Source organism: Nicotiana tomentosiformis, chromosome 10, assembly GCF_000390325.3.
Source record: "Nicotiana tomentosiformis chromosome 10, ASM39032v3, whole genome shotgun sequence".
Lineage (NCBI taxonomy): Eukaryota > Viridiplantae > Streptophyta > Magnoliopsida > Solanales > Solanaceae > Nicotiana > Nicotiana tomentosiformis.
The window spans coordinates 4,818,536-4,844,331 of record NC_090821.1 but is presented as its reverse complement, the minus strand read 5'-3'; the positions used below and the strand labels follow the sequence as shown (position 1 = coordinate 4,844,331).

Genomic DNA, 25,796 nt, shown 5'->3' with positions numbered 1-25,796 from the left:
CGGAGGAGGAGCACAGACTCCTGTCGCCTGTACTCCAGAGCAGCGGGTTTAGGTCGACCAGGTTCCAGAGATTATACCGATGCAGCCAGTAGCTCCAGCTCAGCCCGAGGTTAGGGTAGCAGTTTCTGAGGCGGAACAGCTCAAACTTGATAGGTACAAGAAGTACCACCCTCCTACCTTCAGCGGATTGGCGTCAGAGGATGCCCATGATTTTCTGGAGGAGTGTCACCGTATTCTTCGCACTATGGGTGTAGCAGAGTCGAGTGGGGTTTCTTTTACTGCATTCCAACTTAGAGGAGTAGCCTATCAGTAGAGGTGTGTTGTGCCAGGTTGCTATGACTGTATCAGAGTATGCAGTTTGCTTCAGTCATTTGTCCCGACATGCACCAACCTTGGTTGCCATAGTTCGGGAGAGGGTTCGTCGGTTTATTGAGGGACTCCACCCTAGTATCAGGCTTAGCATCGCCCGAAAGTTGGAGATGGATATTTCTTACCAGCAGGTTGTGAGTATTGCTAGGAGATTGAAGGGTATGCTTGCTCGGGAGAGAGAGGAGAGGGAGGCCAATAGGTCACGAGAGTCTGGCACTTATAGCGGTACTCGTTCCCCAGCTACAGTTCGCCATGGTAGGGGCTATGGGAGTCGCCCCGTTCATTCAGCTCTTCCAGCCGCCAGTGGTATTCTTGTCCCTTCTAGGCCCCAGAAGCCTTATTATGCACCGGCAATATCTAGTACACCTCCTGCATGGGGTGCTTTTAGCGGTCAGTCCAGCAGACCTGGCCCGAGCCAGTCACAACAGCTATGCCCTCCGAGGGCTTGTTTAGAGTGTGGAGACACCTGCCATATGGTGAGGGATTGCCCCAGATTTAGGAGGGGTGCACCTCCACAGACTTCTCAGACACCGCGTGGTCTACCGGGTCCTTAGGCTATAATTCCAGCACCAACTACCGCCCCACCTACTCAGCCAGCTCGAGGTGGAGGTCGGGGAGGTCGAGGTCGCCCTAGAGGGGGAGGCCAGGCCAGATATTATGCTCTTCCGGCTCGTACAAAGGCAGTTGCTTCCGACTTTGTCATTAAAGGTATTGTTCCGGTCTGTCATAGAGACGCATCGGTCTTATTTGTTCCAGGCTCTACATATTCCTATGTGTCCTCTTATTTTGCCCCGTATTTGGGTGTATCTCGGGATTCCTTGAGTTCCCTTGTTTATGTGTCTACTCCTGTGGGAGATTCTCTTATTGTGGACTGCGTGTATCAGTCGTGTTTGATTGCTCTTAGTGGTTTTGAGACCATAGCCGATTTATTATTGCTCAGTGTGGTAGACTTTGATATTATCTTGGGCACGGACTGGTTGTCTCCCCTTTATGCTATTCTTGATTGTCACGCTAAGACCGTGACACTGTCTATGCCAGGATTACCTCGATTAGAGTGGAGAGGTACCTTAGAGTATACTCCCAGCAGAGTTATTTCATTTCTTAAAGCTCAACAAATGGTTGAGAAGGGGTGTAATGCGTATCTAGCTTATGTGAGAGATGTTAGTATTGATACCCCTACAGTTGAATTAGTCCCAGTAGTGAGGGACTTTCCAGATGTGTTTCCAGCTGATCTTCCGGCATGCTGCCCGACAGAGATATTGATTTTGGCATTGATTTATTACCGGGCACTCAACCTATCTCTATTCCTCCATACCATATGGCTCCTCCTGAGTTGAAGGAGTTGAAGGAGCAGTTATAGGAGTTGCTTGATAAGGGATTCATTCGGCCCAGTGTGCCACCTTGGGGTGCTCCAGTCTTATTTGTGAAGAAGAAGGATGGTTTTATACGTATGTGCATTGATTATCGCCAACTGACAAAGTTATAGTGAAGAACAAGTATCCATTGCCTCGTACTGATGATTTATTTGATTAGCTACAGGGTGCCAAGGTGTTTTCCAAGATTGATTTACGTTCTGGCTATCATCAGATGAAGATTCGGGAGCCAGATGTCCCGAAGACTGCTTCCAGGATTCGGTATGGTCACTACGAGTTCCTTGTGATGTCTTTTGGGATGACCAATGCCCCAACAGCTTTTATGCACTTGATGCACAGTGTGTTTCGGCCCTATCTTGACTCATTCGTCATTATGTTTATTGATGACATTCTGGTGTACTCCCGGACTCGGGAGGATCTTGAGCAACACCTGAGGACTGTGCTTCAGACCTTGAGAGAAAAGAAGTTATATGCAAAATTTTCAAAGTGTGAGTTTTGGATAGACTCAGTGGCATTCTTGGGTCATGTAGTATCGAGTGATGGGATCAAGGTGGATCCGAAGAAGGTGGAAGCAGTGCAGAGTTGGCCTAGACCGTCATCAGCTATGGAGATCTGGAGTTTTTTTGGTTTGGCGGGGTATTACCATCGATTTGTAGAGGGTTTCTCATCTATTGCAGTACCTATGACCAGGCTGACCCAGAAGGGTGCTTTGTTCAGGTGGACAAAGGAGTGTGAGGAGAGCTTTTAGAAGCTCAAGATAGCTTTGACTACAGCCCCAGTTTTAGTATTGCCTACAGTTCGGGGTCTTATACTGTATATTGTGATACATCGCGGATTGGTCTCGGCGCGGTATTGTGATGCATCGCGGATTTGACTACAGCCCCAGTATTAGTATTGCCTACGTGTCCAGAGAACTGAAGGTGCATGAAAAAAAAACTATCTTGTCCACGAGCTTTTAGCAGATATTGTTCATGCCTTGAAGATTTGACGGCACTATTTGTACGGTGTCCCTTATGAGATTTACACCGATCATTGGAGTTTGCAGCATCTGTTCAAGCAAAAGGATCATAACTTGCATCAGCAGAGGTGGTTAGAGCTTCCTAAGGATTATGATATCACCATTTTATACCATACGGGGAAAGCCAATATGGTGACCGATGCTTTGAGTCGCCGGGCAGAGAGTTTGGGGATTTTAACATATCTACCAGCAGCAGAGAGTCCATTGGCGTTGGATGTTCAGGCCCTAGCCAGCCAGTTTGTGAGATTAGATATTTCTGAGCCGAGTCGAGTATTGGCTTGTGTGGTCTCTCGGTCTTCTCTTTATGATCGTATCAGGGAGCGTCAGTATGATGACTCCCATCTACTTGTCCTTAAGAACACGGTCCAACAAGTGATGCTAAGGAGGTCACTATTGGGGATGCTGGTGTATTGAGGATGCAGGGCAGCCTATATGTGCCCAATGTAGATGGTTTGCGTGAGTTGATTCTCCAAGAGGCTCACAGCTCGCGATACTCCATTCATCCTGGTGCTGCGAAGATGTACCAGGACTTGAGGCAACATTACTGGTGGAGGAGGATGAAAAAGGACATAGTGGAGTATGTAGCTCGGTGTCTAAATTGCCAGCAAGTGAAATATGAGCATCACCGGCCGGGTGGGTTACTTTAGAAGTTAAAGATTCCGGAGTGGAAATGGGAGATGATCACTATGGATTTCGTTTTTGGGCTTCCACGGACTCAGCGAAAGTTTGATGCAGTTTGGGTGATTGTGGATAGGCTGACCAAGTCAGCTCATTTCCTTCCTGTGATGACTACCTATTATTCCGAACAGTTGGCTCGAATTTATATCCGTGAGATCGTCAGGCTTCATGGCGTACCTGTATCTATCATCTCTGACCAAGGTACGCAGTTTACCTTACGGTTTTGGAGGGCCATACAACATGAGTTGGGTACTCGAGTGAAGCTGAGCACATCATTTCACCCCCAGACAGACAGACAATCCGAGCACACTATTCAGATATTAGAGGATATGCTCCGTATGTGTGTGATCGATTTTGGAGGTTCTTGGGATCAGTTCTTGCCACTTGCGGAGTTTTCCTACAACAACAATTATCAGTCGAGCATCCAGATGGCACCGAATAAGGCTATGTATGGTAGGCGGTGTCGGTCTCCAGTGGGTTGGTTCGAGTCGGGCGAGGCTAGATTATTGGGTACAGACTTGGTTCAGGATACCCTGGATAAGGTGAAGGTAATTCAGGATTGACTTTGCACAGCCCAGTCCAGACAGAAGAGTTATGCGGATGGGAAGGTTCGCGATGTTGCATTCATGGTTGAAGAGCGGGTCTTGCTCCGGGTTTCGCCTATGAAGGGTGTTATGAGGTTCGGGAAGAAGGTCAAGCTGAGCCCAAGGTTTATTGGTCCCTTTGAGGTGTTGCGGCGTGTTAGGGAGGTTGCTTATGTGCTTTCCTTACCTCCCAATCTAGCAGGAGTTCATTCGGTATTCCATGTTTCTATGCTCCGGAAGTATCACAATGATCCATCTCTTGTGCTGGATTTCAGCTCAGTCCATTTGGACAAGGATCTATCTTATTTTGAGGAGCAGTGGCTATTTTGGACAGGCAGGTTCAAAAGCTGAGGTGAAAGAACGTTGCTTCCATGAAGGTTCAGCGGAGGGGTCAGCCTGTTAAGGAGGCGAATTGGGAGACCAAGCACGATATGCGTAGCCGTTATCTTCATCTTTTCACCACTTCAGGTATGTCTCTACGCTCGCTCGAGGATGAATGATTATTTTAAGAAGGGGAGGATGTAACGACCCGGTCGGTCATTTTGAGAGTAATAGCCCCGACCCCTTATTTACTATTTTCCCCATATCTGTTTTTGCTTATGTGACTTGTTGAGAGGTTTTGTTCGTGGGCACGGAGTGTTTTGGGACACTTAGTCCCTAAAACGGAAGCTTAAGTTCTAGGATTTTGACCATAGTTAGAACTATATGAATACAACTCCGGAATAGAGTTTCGTCAGTTCCGTTAGCTCCGTTGGGTGATTTTGAACTCGGGAGCATGTCCGGATTGCGTATTTGAGGTCTGTAGCTGATTTAGGCTTGAAATGGCGAAAGTCGAATTTTTTAAAGATTTTGATCGGAAGTGGACTTTTTAATATCGGGGTCGGATTCTGATTTCGGAAGTTGGAGTAGGTCCGAAATGGTGAATATGACTTGTGTGCAAAATTTGAGGTCAATCGGACTTGATTTGATAGGTTTCGGCATCAGTTGTAGAAGTTTGAAACTTTAAAGTTCATTAGGCTTGAATCGATGTATAATTCGTGTTTTTAGCGTTGTTTGATGTGATTTAAAAGCTCGACTAAATTCGTGTGATATTTTAGGACTTGTTGGTATATTTGGTTGAGGTACTGGGGGCCTCGGGTGTGTTTCAGATGCTTTACAAATTGAATTTGGACTTATGTAGATTGCTGAAGTTTTCTGGTTTCTGGTGTTTTCCCACCGCAGGTGCGGACTCGCACGTGCGGAAGGAGGAGCATAGGTGTGGTTTGGCCAAGCTTGGTCTATTGGCATCCGTGCGAGATTGGCCCGCAGAAGCGGAGCCGCATCTGCGGAAGATGGAGCGCAGAAGCGGACGGGGCCTGGAGCGTATGGATTGCGGAAGGTATCTGTAGGAGCGGGCGCGCAGGTGCGGCCCCTTGCTCGTAGATACGGACCCAACCCCCTTAAGTCATTTCCATATATGCGAGGAAATTTCTGCAGGTGCGGCGTCGCATGTGTGACTGGAAGCCCGCGTGTGCGAGATTGCTGGACAGAAAAGAAGGAATTTCGAGGGTTTGGTCTCATTTTCATTTTGGGACTTTGAGAGTTCGGATTTGGGCGATAATTTGGGATATTTTCAGAGGAAGCTTTTGGGTAACGATTGTTAACCCATTTATGGTTATATTACTAATCTACCATTAATTCCATCCTTTAATTAAGGAATTTGATTGAAAAAATTGGAAATAAATGGGAGAAGTTCTTCAAATAAATTTTTGAGTTTTGATTCGGATTTTGATATCGGATTTGGATAATTTTGGTACGAGTGAACTCGTGAGTGAATGGGTGTTCATATTTTATGACTTTTACCCGATTCAGATACGTGGGCCCCGGTCGACTTTTGGGGGCGATTTTCTAAATTCTTGCTTTATCTTTGATTTCATTAATTAGATTAATTTCTTATAGTTGTATTTATGGTATGTAATTGATTTTGACTAGATTTGGGCCATTCGGAGTCGGATATTCGTGGAAAAGGGCATTGTTACTGATTGATTGAGCTTGGTTCGAGGTAAGTGGCTTACCTAACCTTGTGTGGGAGAAATCCCCTTAGGATTTGGTGTTGTTGTGATATGTGAGTGTTGTGTACGTGAGGTGACTAGTGCGTACACGGGTTATTTGATGTAAAACCCGATTTTTTTCACTAAGTAGTGACATGTTTTCATTTTAATTGAGTTATACCAGCATGTGTGATTATCCTGTTTAGTCTAATATCCCATGTCTACGTGCGTTAACTGCTTATTTTAACTCTGTGCAGCCTGCCTAATTGATTTCCTGCTTTTCCTTGATCTTTATCATTCTTAACTATAGAATTCTTGCTGTTAACTGTTGTATTTATCGGTTGAGCTGTGTGTTTACTTTTGAGACTACTAGGCGGTACCTCGAGAGTTCTCCCTGCACATTTACTTTTGAGACTACGAGGCAGTACCTCAGGAGTTCTCCCTGCACATTTACTTTTGAGACTACGAGGCAGTACCTCAGGAGTTCTCCCTGCATATTTACTTTTGAGACTACGAGGCAGTACCTCGGAAGTTCTCCCTGCACATTTACTTTTGAGACTATGAGGCGGTACCTCGGGATATCTCCTCGCATATTTACTTTTGGGACTACGAGACGGTATCTCGGGAGATCCCCTATTGAGTATTTACTTTTGGGACTACGAGACGGTATCTCGGGAGCGCCCCTGTTGTTATATCATTGTGCGGTGTTCTTTTTGCTTTATGAATACTTTCTGTTATTTTCTCTGTTTTACTTAATTTTATTATATCATCTGTCTTATTATTATATCCCAGTAGGGCCCGAACCTGACCTCGTCACTACTCTACCGAGGTTAGGCTTGGCACTTACTGGGTACCGTTGTGGTGTACATACTACTCTTCTGCACATGTTTTGTGTGTATATCCAGGTACTTATCAGCCCCGTTATTAGATGAGCGTGCTTGCTGCTGCACGGAGACTTCAAGGTACATCTTCTGCGATCGCAGACCTCAAAGTCCCCCTATATTCTCTCCTATGTCATTTACCTTCCGTACTTTTTTTGTTAGACTCTGGTGAATAGAGATACTAGTTTCCTTTCTGTAGTTTGTGGCTTATGATGTTCCGAGTTTTGGGAATACTGTGTATTACTAGAGTGTTGGTTATTGTACATGTCGGGCGACATTGTTACCAGTTATTTTGTTATCTATTGCAGTTAGTTGTTAAGTTTTACTTCCATTTTTGTTATTTCCGCAATTTGTTAGGCTTACCTAGTCGTAGAGACTAGGTGTCATCACGACGTCTTACGGAGGGAGAATTGGGTCGTGACAAGGCCATATTGGCTTTATATATATTATTACTATATGGAACGGGGTTGCCCGCCTGCAGCAGGCCTTATAGGCTTTATTATTATACGGATCAGGACTACCCGCCTGCAGTAGGCCATTTCGGCTTTATATCACGCTTGGGCTGAAAGAGCCCCTCCGGAGTCTGTACACATCCCCAGTGAGCATAGATGATTATATATATTCGGGATGGACTTCCTAGGGCATGTACTTACCTTACATAATTATATTGTGATGAATTTCCCTGGACATGGATGTTGTCCGTATCGTTTACATTTGGGGATAAATTACCCAGGGATAGATTGGCCTTATATAGTACTGAATGACTGACTATCAGTCGATGCGTATATATATATATGGGATAGAATATCCCTGGGCCGGATTGGCCATAAACAGTACCGAGTGACCGAATGATTTGTGACCAGTATTACATGACGTCTTTCCATTGAGATGTCATATTCCTCATATCATGCAGTATTGATCTATTTCACTTGTACTAAGTTTAACTGTTGAACTTGAAAGCATGCCTACATTTTTGTACCATTATTTATACTGGTATGTACCTATAGATCTCATCACTACTTTCAGCTTAGAGGTTAGTCTTGTTACTTATTGAGTTGGTTGTACTCATACTATACTCTGCACCTCGTGTGCAGATCCAACATGCTTCCGGACACGGCGACTGTTAGACCTTAGTGTGTCACCAGTTGGAGACTATCAAGGTAGCTGCTTGGCGTCTGATGACCTTGTCTCTATTTCCTTCAGTTATTGTATTGTTCTATACTTTCAGACAATGGTGTTTTTATTAGTCAGACATTGTATTCATATTAGATGCTCATGTACTCAGTGACACCGGGTTTTGGGAGTGTTATATTTGTATTTGTGAGATTTTTTCCACTGAATTTAATTATTATGTTTTCAAATTTAAAAGATATGGTGGTTTATTGAGATTTTTGGCCTTCCTAGTATTGAGATAGACGCCATCACGACAGGTGAGATTTTTGGTTGTGACAAGTTGGTATCAGAGCCTAGGTTACATAGGTCTCACGAGTCATGAGCAGGTTTAGTAAAGTGTTGCGGATCGGTACGGAGACGTCTGTACTTATCTTCGAGAGACTGCCAAACCCTTAGGAAAATTTCACTTTCTTGTATTCTATCATGCAGAATTGATTCAGTTTGAAACATAACTGTTTGAATTCCTCCCACGCATTCATGTGCGCATGTGAGTGCTCAGTATCAACTGTGTATCGCTGGCTTGTGATTCCATGAACGAGGTTCAAGATGAGTATTCGCCACTCCGGAAGACTTGAGGTCGGAGTTAGACTACAGCTTAAGCTCGGTAGTTTCGGTTGTGAGAACCTGTGCAATTGGACCTATATGATCGGTGTTATTCCTATGAATGGAATTTGTGGCTCGATGAGCGGTTGAATAAATATATGATAAGTATGATGTGAATGCGGGATATGTTCAGATGGGTTGAATGAGACAAATAAAGTTTACTTGTGACTCAAGAGTTTGCTATTGGGTACTTGATTCCTGTTTTGATGTGACATGCGGCCTTGAGTTGTGAGTGTGTTGAGGGATCTGTCATGCTGTTTAATTGCAGAGCGAAGTAGATTTTCATGTCATGTTGATAAGTTCAAACTCAGAAATATTAAGTGATTCCATAGTAATTGTGGTTGCGAAAGGGTATAGCAAGATGTCAATTTGAGGCTAAGCAGGTGGGTTATCTCCTGCGGAGTATTCTACGTATGTGTGTTCCTTATAATGTTGAGTGGAGGGTTTTGTTTCTCCCAGTGGGGTATATGTGTTGAGATTTGAGTTTGGATTAGTTGTGAAAGTTGACTTGACGGTCACGAGGATGAAGGCGATCTTAGTAGATGATTTGAAGTAAATTATGGGTTGTGATACCTGAACTTGTGAAGAATTTTTGTGGAATTGATTGCGGGATTATGACAATAGTAGAGTATGGGCATGGTGAGTTATCAGATGCTTTGTTATATGGCTTTGAGCCAAGTGGGGGAGTTTGCTATCTACGATTTGATTGCACGATTATGTACGGTATTTCTTTTGGTCCAAGGAATACTTGTTGATTAGTTATGACTTGCAGAGGTTATGATCGGGGATGACTTGAGTAAGAAAATTTCTTGAATGTGGATTATATTGCACTTTATAAAAAATCATGAAATGATTAAATTGTTATTTTGAAGGATGTAGTGCACACGGAGTATGAATTTGATTGGTGGTGTTAAGGCAGGGTTACCCCTTCGAGTGTTGCTATGCTAATGAGGCATGTGTCTTTCAGCTTGTTTGGGCGGTGCAATTTAGATTTGAGCAAAGTAGGTGACTCCCGCGAAGGTTCTAACGAGTTCGAGATTTCTATATAGCAATCGAGAATTTTTCCGAATTTGTGCATGGATAGAATCTGAGATTACATTTAATGGTGCCGGGATTTGGGGTAATTCTATATGATTATGGATTCTACATTTTAGTATAAGAAAGGTAAGAAGAATAATTTTAAATTTTCATAAGGTATTTTCAGAGTGAGTGTTACAGTTGTGGTATTTATGGAGGTACTTAAGAAGAATACAATGGCTTATGGCCTTATGGCGGTGTGGTTTTATGTTAGGGTATCTTGTAGTGAACTTTGGGCAAGGATCATGGAGTTCTGACAAGGAAAAGTATCAACTTGAGGATAATTCAGAAGAAACTCGAAGTAAATAGGACAATTGAGTAGTAGGCTAGACCAATATGGTAATGGCATGCTCGGTTCTTTTAGGTAATTATGATGTGAAGACTATACAAATGTTTTGGTGGCAATATTCTTGGGTTTTGGTGACCTGCGTGGCTTGGACGAGTTAAAGAAAATTAGTTCTGATAGCTTTATTAGGTGCAAATGGATTTCAAAGTGTTCTTGATGGTTTCTACCATGGTTTGAACCAGATATTTTCTACCAGTGTGGGGAACGTGTTATGTATTGTGATCTCCTCCTGGAAGGAAGCAAGAGGAAGGTTTAACTAACCGGGTATGTAAATTGCTGGTGACTCAAAGTTGATAATGAGATTCTTATGCTTGTCGCATGATGGCATGATAGATGTGGTGTGTTGTGCGCAATTAAAATATACATGTACAAGATGGCAGTTCATTCTTGAAGGGAAGGTCCATGCAAGTGATGTTAATGTGAGCTTTAGATGAGCTGGTTACTGTTATTAAATTTGTGTGTCTTGGTTCTATTATATATAATGATCTTATAGCATTGTAGTTGTGGTGGTGCTTGTTGAACTTGCAATACGGTTCTCTACTTTGAGACATCTTCCATTTTGGGTACAAGTTGCGCAGTTGTGGCTCGAGTTGTATTGGTGTGGCATGCCAGTGGGATAGTTGTGTTTAATAATGTAAGGTCATTGGACCTAGAATGGGTACTATCAATTTTGATTACAATATAATATTGAAAGTCGGCTTAGAAAGTAATTATGGTTCTGGTTGGGGCGAGAGAGCTCCATGACTTATTGATCTAATAAGTGGTTATGAGATTCCGCATGTTTCTTTAAATATCAGTAGTGTAGAAAGGTTTTGAAACGGGGTTATGGCTTGATACAGCTTGTTCAGACTCATACAATGTGTAGATGTGAGAGTCGGGTCATGAAAATAAATTGTAAATGTTGGAAATTGAACTCCAAGGTTTATGGTCTAAGGTTGAAGTAATGATCTTCAATTACGTGGTATTGTCAGGCCTATATGGGATAGGGTGTCATGGGATCACCCCGAGGTATGTGCGTGGTAGGTGGAATAGTGATGTGATGGCTTGGAAACAACTCCTGGCACGGTCGAGGACGAACGTATGTTTAAGTGGGGGAGAATGTAATAACCCGGCCGTTCGTTTTGAATATTACAATCATGTTTCCACAATTACTGCTCGATTTAGGCTTTACGGTTGTTATGTGACTCGCCGGGGTGATTGGTTCGGGTCCGGTGAGGTTTTGGAATCACTTAGTTCCAAGGTTTAAAGCTCAAGTTAAAATAGTGACCGGATGTCGACTTATGTGTAAACGATACCGGAATGGAGTTTTGATGATTCCAATAGCTCCGTATGGTGATTTTGGACTTAGGAGCGTGTTCGAAAAATTATTTGGAAGTCCGTAATGGAATATGGCTTGAAATGGCAAAATTTGAAATTTTAAAAAGTTTGACCGGGGAGTTGACTTTTTGATATCGGGGTCGGAATCTAGTTCTGAAAATTTTCATAGCTCCGTTATGTCATTTATGACTTGTGTGCGAAATTTGAGGCCAATCAGACGTGATTTGATAGGTTCTGGCATCGTTTGTAGAAATTGGAAGTTTCAAAGCTCATTAGGCTTGAATTGGAGTATGATTCGTGATTCCAGCATTGTTTGACGTGATTTGAAGTTTCAACTAAGAACTAGTAAAGTTAAGAAATTTGGGAGTTTGACCATGGTCAATATCGGGTCAAGACGACCTCTTTTCAGTGTTTTGAGTGTGCGAGCAGGTCTGTAGCGTGTTTTATGATTGAAATTCATATATGGTTTGTGTACGGGAGGTTCCAGATGAGTTTCAGGGTGGTTTCAGATCATTTCAGAGAAGTTTGAGTTTGGTGGTTTCTGGTGAGGTACTATTCATTCGCAATTGCGAACACTGTTCACTCGATATTGCGAACAATTTTTCGCAATTGCGATGATTTTGAATTTTTGTGCAGTTCGCAATTACGAACACTGTTCATTCGCAAATACAAAGTTTTTGTCCGCAAATGCGAACCTAGACATAATGTTTAAGATCTGCCCATTTTCCATTTTTAACAATTTGAAGCTCGGGAAGAGGCGATTTTCAGGAGATTTTGAAGGAAAACATCGGGGTAAGTATTCTTAACTCAATTTTGGTTAAAATACCCGAATCCATTGATGTTTTTATCCCTAAATCAGTGAATTGGGTTGAAAATTGTAGAAATTTTCATAGACTTTAATTGCGGATTTGGAGGTCGAGTTGATGTCGTAATTTGGTAAAATTTGTATGGTTGGACGGGCGTTCATATTTCGTAACTTTTGTTAGGTTCCAAGATGTTGGCCTAGCGGAATAAAGAATTACACGGTTTGAGGTAAGTAACACTTCTAAACTTGGTTCTGAGGGTATGAATCCCCGTATTTGGTATGATATAAATTATTTGGAGGTGACACACACGATAGGTGACGAGCATATGGACGTGCAACATAGAAATTGTGTCTTGAATAAATCCTGTGTAGTTGTAAAATTTATGAATCATGTTATTATCTGAACATGTTCCACGTGTTAGAGAATTTGAGTTGAGGCTCTTATTAAAGAACATGTTTAGGCTATGTGCCGATATTTTGGGACCCATGGGGTCGTGTTGCTGTTGAATTAATTGTTTAAAAAAAATACATTTCACACTCTGTCATATACGTCCATTGAGAGGATATTATGGGATCGAGTTGCGCGCAGCAGTAGGCCATATTGACTTTATATATATTATTATTATTATTATTATTATAAGATCGTACTGCACGCCGCAGCAAGCCTTACAGGCTTTATTGTTTGAGATCGGGGATGCCCGCCTGCAGCAGGCCATATTGGCTTTATATATATTATTAATATATGGAACGCGGCTGCCCGCCTGCAGCAGGCCTTATAAGCTTTATTATTATACGGATCGGGACTGCCCACCTGCAGTAGGCCATATCGGCTTTATATCATGCTTGGGCTGAAGGAACCTCTCCGGAGTCTGTACACAACCCCAGTGAGCGTAGATGATTATATATATTTGGGATGAACTTCCCAGGGCATGGACTTGCCTTACTTAATTATATTGTGATGAATTTCTCTGGACATGGATCTTGTCCGTATCATTTACATTTGGGGATAAATTACCCAGGGCTGGATTGGCCTTATACAGTACTGAATGATTGACTATCAGTCGATGTGTATATATATACGGGATGGAATATCCCTGGGCTGGATTGGCCATAAACAGTACCGAGTGACCGAATGATTTGTGACCAGTATTACATGAGGTCTTTCCACTGAGATGTCATATTCCTCATATCATATAGTATTGATCTATTTCACTTGTACTGAGTTTAACTGTTGAACTTGAAAGCATGCCTACATTTCTGTACCATTATTTACACTAGACTGTACATGCGGAGCTCGTCACTACTTTTAGCCCAGAAGTTAGTCTTGTTACTTATTGAGTTGGTTGTACTCATACTATACTCTGCACCTCGTGTGTAGATCCAGGTGCTTCTGGACACGGCGACTATTAGACCTCAGTGTATCACCAGTTGGAGACCAACAAGGTAGCTGCTTGGCGCCCGCTGACCTTGTCTCTCTTTCCTTCAGTTATTGTACTGTTCTATACTTTCAGACAGTGGTTTTTTTATCAGTCAGACATTGTATTAATATTAGATGCTCATATACTCAGTGACACCGGGTTTTGGGAGTGTTATATTTGTATTTGTGAGATTTTTTCCGCTGAATTTAATTATTATGTTTTCAAATTTAAAAGATATGGTGGTTTATTGAGATTGTCGGCTTGCCTAGTATTGAGATAGGCGCCATCACGACAGGTGAGATTTTGGGTCGTGACACTAACGATCCCGGGCTAAATGGTCTTTTTGTAGGAATCGGCCCGGGACCGGGCCCACAAACTCATGGTCTCGGGCTAAACGGGCCAGGCGCGCGGGCTAAGTGGGCCCAACGGCTAAATATTATTTTTAAAAAATTTAAATAGAAATTAGAGACAAAAAGATGTTAAAAAAATATCTAAGTCAATGCCTTGTAAATTTTATTATCGAATTGTGACCTAAATTTTTTAATTCAAATTTAAAGATAAAAATATTATAAAGAGATATTCAAAGCAATACCTTGTAAGTTTTTTATAGCATTAAAAAAAATATGGCAATATCTTTCTTAGTCTTCCTCCCTCCTATGGAATGATCACAACAAGGTGCTAATACCACCATTAAGAAGAAAAAGAATCTAATCAAGATGTGCCAAAATACAAGTTACATAATACATACTAATTTTTATTCATATAAGTTACATGGTATCTCTTACAAACATCATAGATCCTTCAAGGTCCGGAGGAATTTCCGTTGGTGGTGGCGGAAAAGTATCTTGGTCATCACCGCTTCCATTGTCGGGCGAAGCAGCACCCTCCGCAAGTTCAGCTAGCATTTCTTCGTAAGCTTCGTCTTCCTCTGGTTGTGATTCAGTAAGTCCAAAATTTCTTCTTTCCGAACGGATCCAATCTCTGAAAAGTATTGATTTTTCCAAGCTCTCCCTCATAGATGCTCTATAATCACCGAGTTGAAGTCTTGCTTGACTGAAAGCACTCTCTGATGCCACTGTTGAAGCTTGAATAGTTAAAATATCTCGGGCCATCCTTAAAAGAACTGGACAATATTTTTCTTTGTCCTTCCACTATTGCAAAAGATTAAAGGAGCCGTCGGGATTCACTTCCTCAATTCCCTGCGACAAATAAAATTCAAGCTCATTTAGTTGTGAAAAATTACAACTACTAGAACCTTGAGAACCCCAAAACCCCGCCCAAGCACTAAGTGATCTTACTCCCGAAGTTCTTTTAGATGATTGAGAATCAGAAGAAGAAGGAGTTGGAACATTTGGTCTAGCATGGTTTAATGCAACTTGATAAGCATTATAAATGGTTTGAGCATTTATTCTAATTGAGGCTATTGCTTCCGGAAGTTGAGACAACTCATCATCTTCAAGTGTTAAACCATTATAAATAGTTTCATATCAAAATTGAGGACCTCCTAATTTCATACAAGGATTTAACAAAGCAGCAACACCATAAATAGGGGGAATAGGGAAAAAAATATTTTTAAACTTTTTTCTCATAGAATCAATAGCAAATTTATAAATTTTCCCGCCATTTGGTTCGCAGAGCCGGGGGCAGGGGAGGAGGAACAACATGACCACTAGATTTGCCACTCTTGGATTTTTTCTTATTCTTATTTTTGGAAAAATAATTTTTTAAGGAAGCCATCTTAATTAATTAAGTAATAGAAAATAAATAAAAAACAAAAACTATAATATTATGACTTAAGAGTTGGAACGAGTTTACCGAATTGACGAATAACTTGTTGAAAATTGATTATCGTTGAAGACTTGAATACTTCAATTCACCAACTTCACAATTGTGTTCACAAATTGTAACAACCTAAATATTTTTGAACTATTTTTTGGAATAAAGTAAGCAACAGTAGCAATTACAGGAGAAAATTAGAGAGAGATTGTGATAGATTGATATTAATTTTGTAAGAAAAATGAAAGAATAAGGGGGCATTTATAGTTGAAAATAGGAAAAAAATATAATTATAAAAAGTTTGGGGTTAAAACAAAGTTGGGGTATTAAATGGCTATTATCTAAATAGCCAACAATTATTTCTGACAGCCCAACGACTATTTTTGACAGCCCAATGGCTATTTTTAAAATTTTTCAAACGGCTATTTCTTTTTTAAAATTTTTTTACCGTTGGGACCGTTTGGCCCGCCAAGGGACCGGTCTGGTCCCGGTCCATCGGCGGGCCAAACGGTCCTGGTCTGTAATGATCCGGCCAGTCATTTTGAGTATTACAACCCCGCTTCCCCATTTACTTCTCAAATTGTACTTTATAGTTTTTGTGTGAATTGCCGGAGTAAGTGGTTCGGGTCCGGTGAGATTTTGGAATGAATTGGAACACTTAGTTTCAAGGTTTAAAGCTTAAGTTAAAATAGTGACCGGATGTTGACTTATGTGTAAACGACCCCGGAATTGAGTTTTGAGCGTGTCCGAAAAATTATTTGGAGTTCCGTAGTGGAATTAGGATTGAAATGCCGAAAGTTGAATTTTTAGAAGTTTGACCGGGGGATTGACTTTTTGATATCGGGGTCGGAATCCGATTCTGGAAATTGGAATAGGTCCGTAATGTGAAATGTGACTGGTATACAAAATTTGAAGTCATTCTGGATTGATTTGATGTGTTTCGGCACAAGATATAGAATTTGAAAGTTCAAAGTTCATAGATTTTGATTTGAGGTACGATTCAACGTTTTGATGTTATTTGATGTGATTTGAGGCCTCGAGTAGGTCCGTGTTATGTTATGTAACGTGTTGGTATATTTGGTTGAGGTCCCGAGGGGCTTGGGTGCAATTTTGGATCATTGGTTGAGAGATTAATAAAGTTAAGAAATTTGGGAGTTTGGCCATTGTCAATATTTGGTCAAGACGACATCTTTTTAGATTTTTGAGTGCGCGAGCAGGTTAGTAGCGTATTTTATGATTGAAATGCATATATAGTTTGTGTCCGGGAGGTTCCGGATGAGTTTCGGGGTGAGTTTTGAGCGAGTCCGGGCATTTCGGCACTCTAATATTGTTCTGGCACTTTTGGGGGTGCGGACCACACATTTTTGGGTGATGAGGTGAAGGAGGGGTGCGGACCGCACATAAGAGTGCGGACCGCAGCAGAATTTCGCGACCGCGCTTGGTATTTCATGGACCGCACAATTCTGTCCGCGGCCGCGCTCCAAGGAGTTCTGCAGATTCGCCGGTCCGACTTCGGAAACCTATATATTTTGATCTACAAGGAATTTTGAGATGATTCAAAAACGAAAGTTTTAGCCCTTCATGTTTAGTTTCCAGAAAGGTAAATGAAGTCATGATTTGGACATCTGTAAAGAAAGTTATGGCCAAAATACTATAGCCTGGCAAATAGTTGATAATTGGCTTACCTAACGGGTTGGGTTAGGTGCCATCACGACTAGTTGGATTTTGGGTCGTGACACGGTCCCACCAATTCTAAAGCCAAGAACCGACCCACGAGACTGGCCCAGGCCCACATATACTGGTCCTACCGATCCTGGCCCACTTATCCCATTTGGCCCGTTTGAACAGTGGTCCCGAGCAGGTCCCGGTCCGGACCGGCCCACTTGCCACCCTTATATACATCAATGAGTTCGGCTCCTCATATGAGATGGCACTATTAAAATAAAAGGGTGCTGGTGTTTTGTGCCATCCTTCAAATGGAGAAGCGTGGAAGCATTTTGATAGGATCTATACTGACTTTGCTAATGAACCAAGAAATGTTAGGTTGAGTTTGTGTGCAGATGGATTCACTTATTTTTCTGTCTCTGCTGCACCATATTCGTGTTGGCCTATTTTTGTTACACCGTATAATCTTCTGCCAGAGATGGGTATGACAATTCCATATTTGTTCCTAACTAGCATAGTTCCGGTTCCAAGTAATCCAAAAAATTTGATTGATGTTTATTTGCAGCCTTTGATTGATGAGATAAATTTATTGTGGCATGAAGGTATTGAAACATATGACATATCAACTAAACAAAATTTTAAATTGCGTGCTGCTTTGATGTTGACTATTAATATTTTTCTTGCTTATGGAATATTATCTGGATGGTCGACTTCCATAAAGTTAACTTGTCCTTGCTATATAGAAGACACAAAAGCATTCACTTTGAAACACGGAGGTAAGAACACATAGTCAGCCTACTAGGTATTCTTCCATGCCTTCGTCTAAATCCACTCCATTTTCGCATGACATACCCTCATCATCTTACCCTGTCATGCCATCATCATCTTCTCTAGTCATTCCTTCATTATCTTTCTCTGGCATTCGATCATCATTTTCTCCAATCATTCACTCATCATCTTCCCCTGGCATGCCTTTATAATTTAGTCAGCCTGCTAGCCATTCTTCCATCCCTTTGTCTGAATCCACTCCATCTTTATCTCCCAGCATTTCTAGACCACATATTGGAGTCGATAGTAATTCGGCATTCCCATACACCGATAGTGATACATCTACACAGCCTCCTACACAGAGTTCTACACGAAGGCAGGATCCTCCAAATGTTGGAAAATATGATGATCTTCGGAGGTTGATTATTGTGCCCGATGGAGCAGGGTGAATATTCATCTTTTTAATTCCTACTTAATTGTAAATATAGTTTCTAACTTGTTTTAAATTCAATTCAACTTTTATCCTCCTAAGGCTACGAAAGTCGTTGTTGAATCGATGTGTTCGTTTTATCATGCACTATAGAGGTTCTGGTCAGATGTTCCAACTCACATTAGGGGCAGAATGTTTGATGAATTTAGGGTAAAAATAATCTTTTACTTTAGTTTCAACTCACTTTATTCATTCTAACATGTTTTATTTGTGGATGAAGTGTGTATGGTCACGCGATATTGAGGCTGAGGTACGAGCCATTTTCTTTAAGAAATATTCTGATAGGTTCTCTGATATGCTTCGGACTTCTCGAGAAAGTAAAGAGAGGCGAAGTTGGATTCTTGATGATATATGGGTTAAACGTTTTGAGTATTGGCACTCTCCGAAATTTGAGAAAAAGAGCGCCCAGGGAAGGGCAGCCCGTTTGTCCGACAAGGGTAGCTCGGTGCACATGAGTGGTTCAATTAGTATGGCGGATCATAGAAGAAAATTGGTAATGTGTTTATTATATTTTTCTTGATTTATAACTACTTTAGTTACCATTTTTTAACATATTATTTATTTTGCAGGAAAAGGCTAAAGGAATACCAGTTACTTATGATGAGGTATTTGAGGAATCCCTCATGAAGAAGTTAAAGAATGGAACAAAAATGACTTGGGTCGAGTCGCGTGCTGAGACAACCCGTGTAAGATTAATGAGATTTATTTTAAACTAGCTTATTTTTTGGTAACACTCAGTTGTTATCAACTGGAAGAAGTCATTTAACTGCTAAATTGGTTGAGTATGAGAGGAAGTAAATAATATGCAAGCTGGTATTTGATTTGGGCTTAATTGTTGGTCTGATAAAAAGTTACAAATAGTTTTTGCTTCCATAGAAGTGAAAGGGTGCAAGGCGGAGCATAATTATTGGCCTTATTCATTTCATAGAAGAGTGAAATCATAGCAAATGACTGAACTAGAGTCGATTAGAAGAAAAACAATAAAGTATTACTAATCTAAAAGAGAAATGAACTTGCCAATTTATACTAAATACTTAACTGTAGAGTGAACCTATTAGGATTGATGAAAGCTAGTTTTAACATGTTGGAATAGTTGAAAGCTATGTAGGAAAAAATTGTTAGGATTGATGGTTGTTCCTATCACGACCCCAGTTTCCCTGCGTAGGATGTCGTGATGGCAGCTAGCCTCTAAGACTAGGTAAGCCTAACGCTTACTGAATTAATAGAAGAAATCAACCATCAAACGAAGAATATGAGATAAAAATCTTATACACAATTACAATTCCCAAAACCGGTAGTACAAGTCATAAGCTCTACTAAGTTCGCTAGGAGAATCCTTAAGTACAACTGTTCAGAATGGAAATCAAACAGTACAAAAACAAAATCAGAAGGAGACTCTGAGGCCTGCAAACGTGACGACAGGTTTACTCTGAGTCTCCACAGCTCGACCCGCCGGCTAATAATCAACAACAACTGTGGCACCTGGATCTGCACAAAAATGTGCAGAAGCATAGTATGAGTACACCACAGCGGTACCCGGTAAGTATCAAGACTAACCTCGGTGAAGTAGTAACGAGGGACAATCAAGACACCTACCAGACTAAATAAACTGAACAAGTGTGAAGGTGAACTAACAGAGGAAACAATATTAATATAAAGCTAAGCAGGATAAGTAACACAGATTAATACTTGCAATGATACACTAATAACAACAATACTTAATAGGAAGCAGACAGGTAATAATACTGTAGAGTAAACTAAATACAGTCTAAGTTAGTGAAACCAAATAAAAGAAAATCAGCAACAACTCAATAAGAACTACCGCTCTCACGCCAGATTTGTTCAAGCATTTCCATGAGGTACCAAATTCGTAATCACAACTCACGAGTCTAAATTCTTGAACCCTAATCACTTGGCACCTTGTGCCCACATTTTAATCCATAACTGAAAGGACGACTCACGTGCCAAGAGGACAACTCTCATACAGACGTCAAGTAGACAAGAGTACATATAATGGTCAATAATGTCAGGACTCATCTACTTAAACCGATATGGGTGATTCATCTACGTGTATGCTTGAGCAAGTGTACTACCACAATTCAAGTCCACAATTACGAGTGGAGATAAGGAATGGCACATAAGAAACGATCACCACAAAATATACAGTGTAAATAAGACAGAAATGAAGTGGACGTAATGACAAGCACAACAATATTAGCTAGATAGAACTGAGAAAATAGAGCAACACGGAGAAAAACAACTAGCAGTATGCTAAGGAAAACAACAATCAAATACAAGTGCATAGAAAAATGGAAATGACAATAGAGCCCTCCCGAGGTACCACCTCGTAGTCTCAAATCGTAAAATGAATCACAACGGCACGGCAGAAACCTTATACAAATAATAATAACCGCATAGCAGAAACCTCGTGCCACAATAACCACCACACGGCAGAAACCTCGTGCCACAATAACACCGCACGGAAGAAACCTTGTGCCACAATAACAACCACACTGCAGAAACCTCGTGCAAACACAACACTGAATACAACAACAACAACAACAACAACAACAACAACAACAACAACAACGATAATAACACAAGGATACGACTAGTAAATCTACTCAGAAACTCCAGAACACAAAGAGACGGAAGAACGAGCTCGCAAGAAAAGACACAACAGAAAATAATGGTACAACATAGCAATAGCTCAACAAAGAAGAGATAATGTGTAGCAATGATTCCACATAAGTACAATTCAATGATAAGAGGGATATCGTGAATTAATGACTTCAATTAAGGGTAAGTCAACAATGATAAGGGATAACAAAACTTCAATTAGGGTTGAGCAATTATGGAAGAGATTCAACAAACTCAATTAAAGATAAGAAGATTATGAGAAAGATAATAATAACTTCAACTAATGATAGGCAATTACGGAAAAGATACCAAAAGAAGCAACAACTTCAGTTAAGACACATAAGAGTTTAATCGGCAATAAGGGTGGAACATGAAGCAATTAATTCCAAATAACGACACGTAGAGGTGAAACTAGTAAATGGGGGATTTATCATAACAAAACAACTTCATATTTAACGAACATAAGAACCTAAGAGCCCTAAACGGTCAAATTTTCACAAATACGCCCGACCATGTACTCGTCACCTCGCGTACACGGACTTCACATGACATAATTAGCACCAAAGACTCACATCCTAAGGGGTAGTTTCCCCACACAAAGTTAGGCAAGATACTTACCTCAAAGAAGCTAGTCTGTTACTCTAAAATAACCTTCTTGAGTGAAACAACCTCCGGACGGCTCAAATCTAGTCAAAATAACTTCAATTCATAAATTAAACTCATAGAAAATAATTCCGGATAATAAAGCTTCAATATTTAACAAGAACTAAAAGTCAACCCAAAAGTCGAACCCCGAACCCGCACCTCGAAACCCGATAAAATTTATAAAACCCGAACACCCATTCCGATACGAGTTCAACCATACCAAAATTATCAATTTCCAACATCAATTCGTCTTTCAAATCATCATTTTATATTTTCAAAGATTTCTTCTAAAATTCCATTTTCCTGAACTCAAAATACTAATTTAATGATAAAAATAAAGATAAAATCATGAAGTATAATCAATTTCGGGTGAAGAACACTTACCCCAAAGATTTGCTTGAAAAACCCACGAAGAATCGCTTAAATCCGATATCTACAATTCATAATATAGAGAAAATGGCTAAACCCTCGACTTATATGATTCTGCCCAGGCACGATCGCACCTGCGATGCATTAGCCGCTTTTGCAGCGTCACATTTGCGACAAGACATCGGCTTTTGCGGAGAATCACTAGAGGCCGCTCAATGCACCTACGGAAAAAGCCCTGCTTCTGCGCTAACGCAGGTGCGACCAGTGTTGCACTTCTGCGCTGCCTCTTCGCTCTTGCGCCTTTCTCGTCTGCTTCTGCGATCACGTAGGTGCGGAATATCCTTCGCAACTGCCCAGACCTACCCATTTTGCTTCTGCGACCAATTCACGCTTCTGCGTGCACGCACCTGTTGTCCCTCATGCGCAGGTGCGAAGACACCAGTTAACAGAAAATTCCAGCAGCTCTAAACAATGCTCCAACGATCCTAACCCCGTTCGAAACTCATCCGAGTCACTCGGGACCTCGTCCGAATATACCATTAAGTCCCATAACTTAACGCTGACCTACTTGAGGCCTCAAATCAGATCAAACAATGTTGAAACTTCAAATCGCACCTCGAATTGAACTTATGAATTTGCAAGTCTTCTAACTCCCAAAACACGTGCCAAAACATATCAAACCAACCCGGAATAACGCCAAATTTTGTATGCACCTAAATGACACAACGGAGTTAATCCAACTCTCGAAACCGTAATCCAAGCGCGATATCACCAAATTCAACTCTCGGTCAAACCTCTCAACTTTTCTATTTTCGCCGAATGCATTAAATTATCCTACAGACCTTCAAATCCAAATCCGGATGTACGCCTATATCCAAAATCATCATACAAAACTATTGGAACCATCAAAATGCCATTTCGAGGTCGTCTACACAAACGTCAAATTTTGGTCAACTCTTACCGCTTAAGCTTCTAAAACACGAATTCTTCTTCCAAATCAATCCTGAATCATCCGAAATCCGAACTCGACTACGCATGCACGTCATAACACATAATACAGAGCTGTTCGAGACCTTAAGCCACTGAACGAAGAGCTAATTTTCAAAACGACTGGTCGGGTCGTTACAGTTCCAATTCTGTATGTGAAAGTACTTGAAGATGAGATTCAAAGTTGCAGAAAGCAATCCAACTTTTAGCAGGAAAAACTTATACTTGAAGATAGTCTCAGAACTTGCAATAATTAGCCATAACAAGGGGGAAAAAAGCTACCATCTTGCCTACTAAAGTGAAACTACTCAAAGATCTATATATAATATATTATATTAAACTCTAATTTTTTACTGTATCCTAAAATCTGACATAAAAGATTCAAAGCAAAACCACATGGTCACACGTGACTATTAAAATGCATGTTTTTGTTATTTCCATTGAAAGTAAAAGGATAAAGGAATTGAAAGTAAAAGGATAAAGGAGTTGGATATTTTGTTCTGGTAGCTGTCACTAGCAGAATTGATGCATCAACTAAATCCATACATGCACATGGACTTATAATTCTGAGATTGCTCTTTTTTGGATTCATATCAATGCACCACTTGGAAGAACATGGAAGTATTTCTTGTAGATTTTATTTTGTTATTACAAAAAAGTACTGAGAGCAGATGCAAGTGGTGCCTATTAGTTGGCTTATCGGTATTGATTTTTACAAAAGAGATGGTGTAATATTTTTTTCCCATTAGAAGTTCTGATACATTGTCTATATGCGAGCAGTGTTTTAAAAGGCGTGGGCGTAAGGCGAGGCGTTTTATATATGCCTCAGCAAGGCATAAGTTCCGAGGCATGGGGCGTAAGCCCCATAGGTATTTAATTTTTAATATTTTATAAAATAATATAATGACAGTAAATATTTATAAACAAGTATAATTGCATAAAAATTGAAGAAAACTATAAATATAAATATATATATATATATATATATATATATATATATATATATATATATATATATGCTATATTCGATATATATGCTCCATCCTCACAAAAAACTAGTCAAAACAATCTATTATATACTAATTATAAGCACAAGTAACTTGAGTCTAAAAAAATAAGTTTTCTACATGGAAAAACAAAAATGATGATTAACCTACAATTTGAACTTTGAACTTGCTGCTATGAAGGAGAATGGAGTTTTCTTTGTATTTGTAAAAAAAAAAAAAAAAATTCATTGCTTTTGGCAGATATTAGCAGACTAGCAGACAAGATAAAGAATTGGGAAAAACTATGAATTAGGGCTTCAATCAATAAAAAAAGTCTTGACTTTTAAATTTAATACTTTTGAGTTCCTTTTTAAACCTTTTGAGTAATTACCAAACTGACTTTTGAGAATTTGGGTATTATATGAAGGACTTATTCAACAAATTTTGTTTTAATTTGAAAAAATCTATGGGGCTTACTCCTCACTAAAAAAATGCGCCTCAAACGTCCGGGTGTACGCCCCGAATGTCGTTCGCCCCACACCATCACCCCGGGACATTTTTGGTACGCCTCGCCCCGAAAATGCCTTTTAAAACACTGTATGCGAGTAAGTTTCATACATTAGATATTTTTGAAACACATTAAAATTATTAAGTCCAGCCAGACTGCTAAGCTTTTTAACTTTCTGTGTGTTTCACTTTAAAGTTTGAGAAATAAAGATACTTACTTGCATAAATTTTCTTTAATAAGGTTTACTTTTATAATAATTATAACTTTTTTACATGATACTTTCAAATGAAGCTTGGAGGAGTTCATTCAAAGTCAGTCGATTAATGATCAAGGTAAGCCAATCCAACCATCTCAAGAGGAGATCATGGACATGTGGATTAAGGCAGCTGGTGGCGTGCATAAGGGGAGAGTCTACGGCCTTGGATCACGGTTTAGTCTTGGTCGTCGTACTTCTGGATTGTCTGGTACTTCTTATACTTCTGGATGAGTTTGAAGAATTGAATAGGAAGGTAGCGAAGATTACTGAGTTGTATTTTCAAGAAAGGGCTGCAAGGGAAGAAGATGCAAAGCGGAGGGAGGAAGAAGATAGGCGAAGAGAGGAAGAGGAAAGGCGGAGGGAGGAAGAAATGAGGCAAAAGGACGATGCATTAAGACTTGTCACTAGTGATGTTAAAAGTCTCGAGTCTCAGATAAACCCCCTCTTAGCATCTGGTGCATTTTCTGTGCACCATTCTCCAGCATCTGATGATAACTAAAGAGTAATTTCTTTTATTAGTTTATCTTGGATGGTACCTGGATGTTGAATATTGAATGCTGGATTTTTTGAGTTTTTGTTCTACTTTCTGTTTAGTTGGATATTGTTTATGAAATGGATTGAACTAGGTGTTGTTTATGAAATGAATTGGATTATATGTTGAATTTGGTATTTGAAATTTTGAGTGCTTAATTGTATTTAGTCTTGTATTGTTGGTTGTACTTTCTGTTTGGCAGGTAGCGTAGTTCTAAAAATAAATTTAGCCATGAAAATAGTTTTCAGATTTTCCACGGATTTCCCACCGACTCCGTGGGCATTTTGTGCATATTTTTTCTAGAATTTAAATATTTGCCACGGATTTTCGTGGGAATGTTAATATGTTTATTTCTAGGTTATGAATATTTCACACTACTTCCATGGGTAAAATAAAAATAGATCTAAATTATTTTTAATCCTTCCCACAGATTCGGTGGGAAACTTACAAAAATTAAATTATTATATTTTCTTACTTTCCCACGATGTTCGTGGGAAAATAC

At 40.3% G+C, this 25,796-nt stretch overlaps 1 protein-coding gene and 1 long non-coding RNA gene across 2 annotated transcripts; both read left to right on the top strand.

Annotated features, from left to right (window-relative positions):
- Positions 1-335: 335 nt before the first annotated feature.
- Positions 336-923, top strand: LOC138899679 (uncharacterized). Its single transcript, XM_070186360.1, has one exon. The coding sequence runs from the start codon at positions 336-338 to the stop codon at positions 921-923; it is 588 nt and encodes a 195-aa protein (XP_070042461.1).
- Positions 924-23,558: 22,635 nt separating this feature from the next.
- Positions 23,559-25,380, top strand: LOC117274055 (uncharacterized). Its single transcript, XR_011411577.1, has 3 exons — positions 23,559-23,793; positions 24,609-24,935; positions 25,002-25,380. It is a non-coding gene; the product is annotated as an uncharacterized lncRNA (long non-coding RNA).
- Positions 25,381-25,796: the final 416 nt, after the last annotated feature.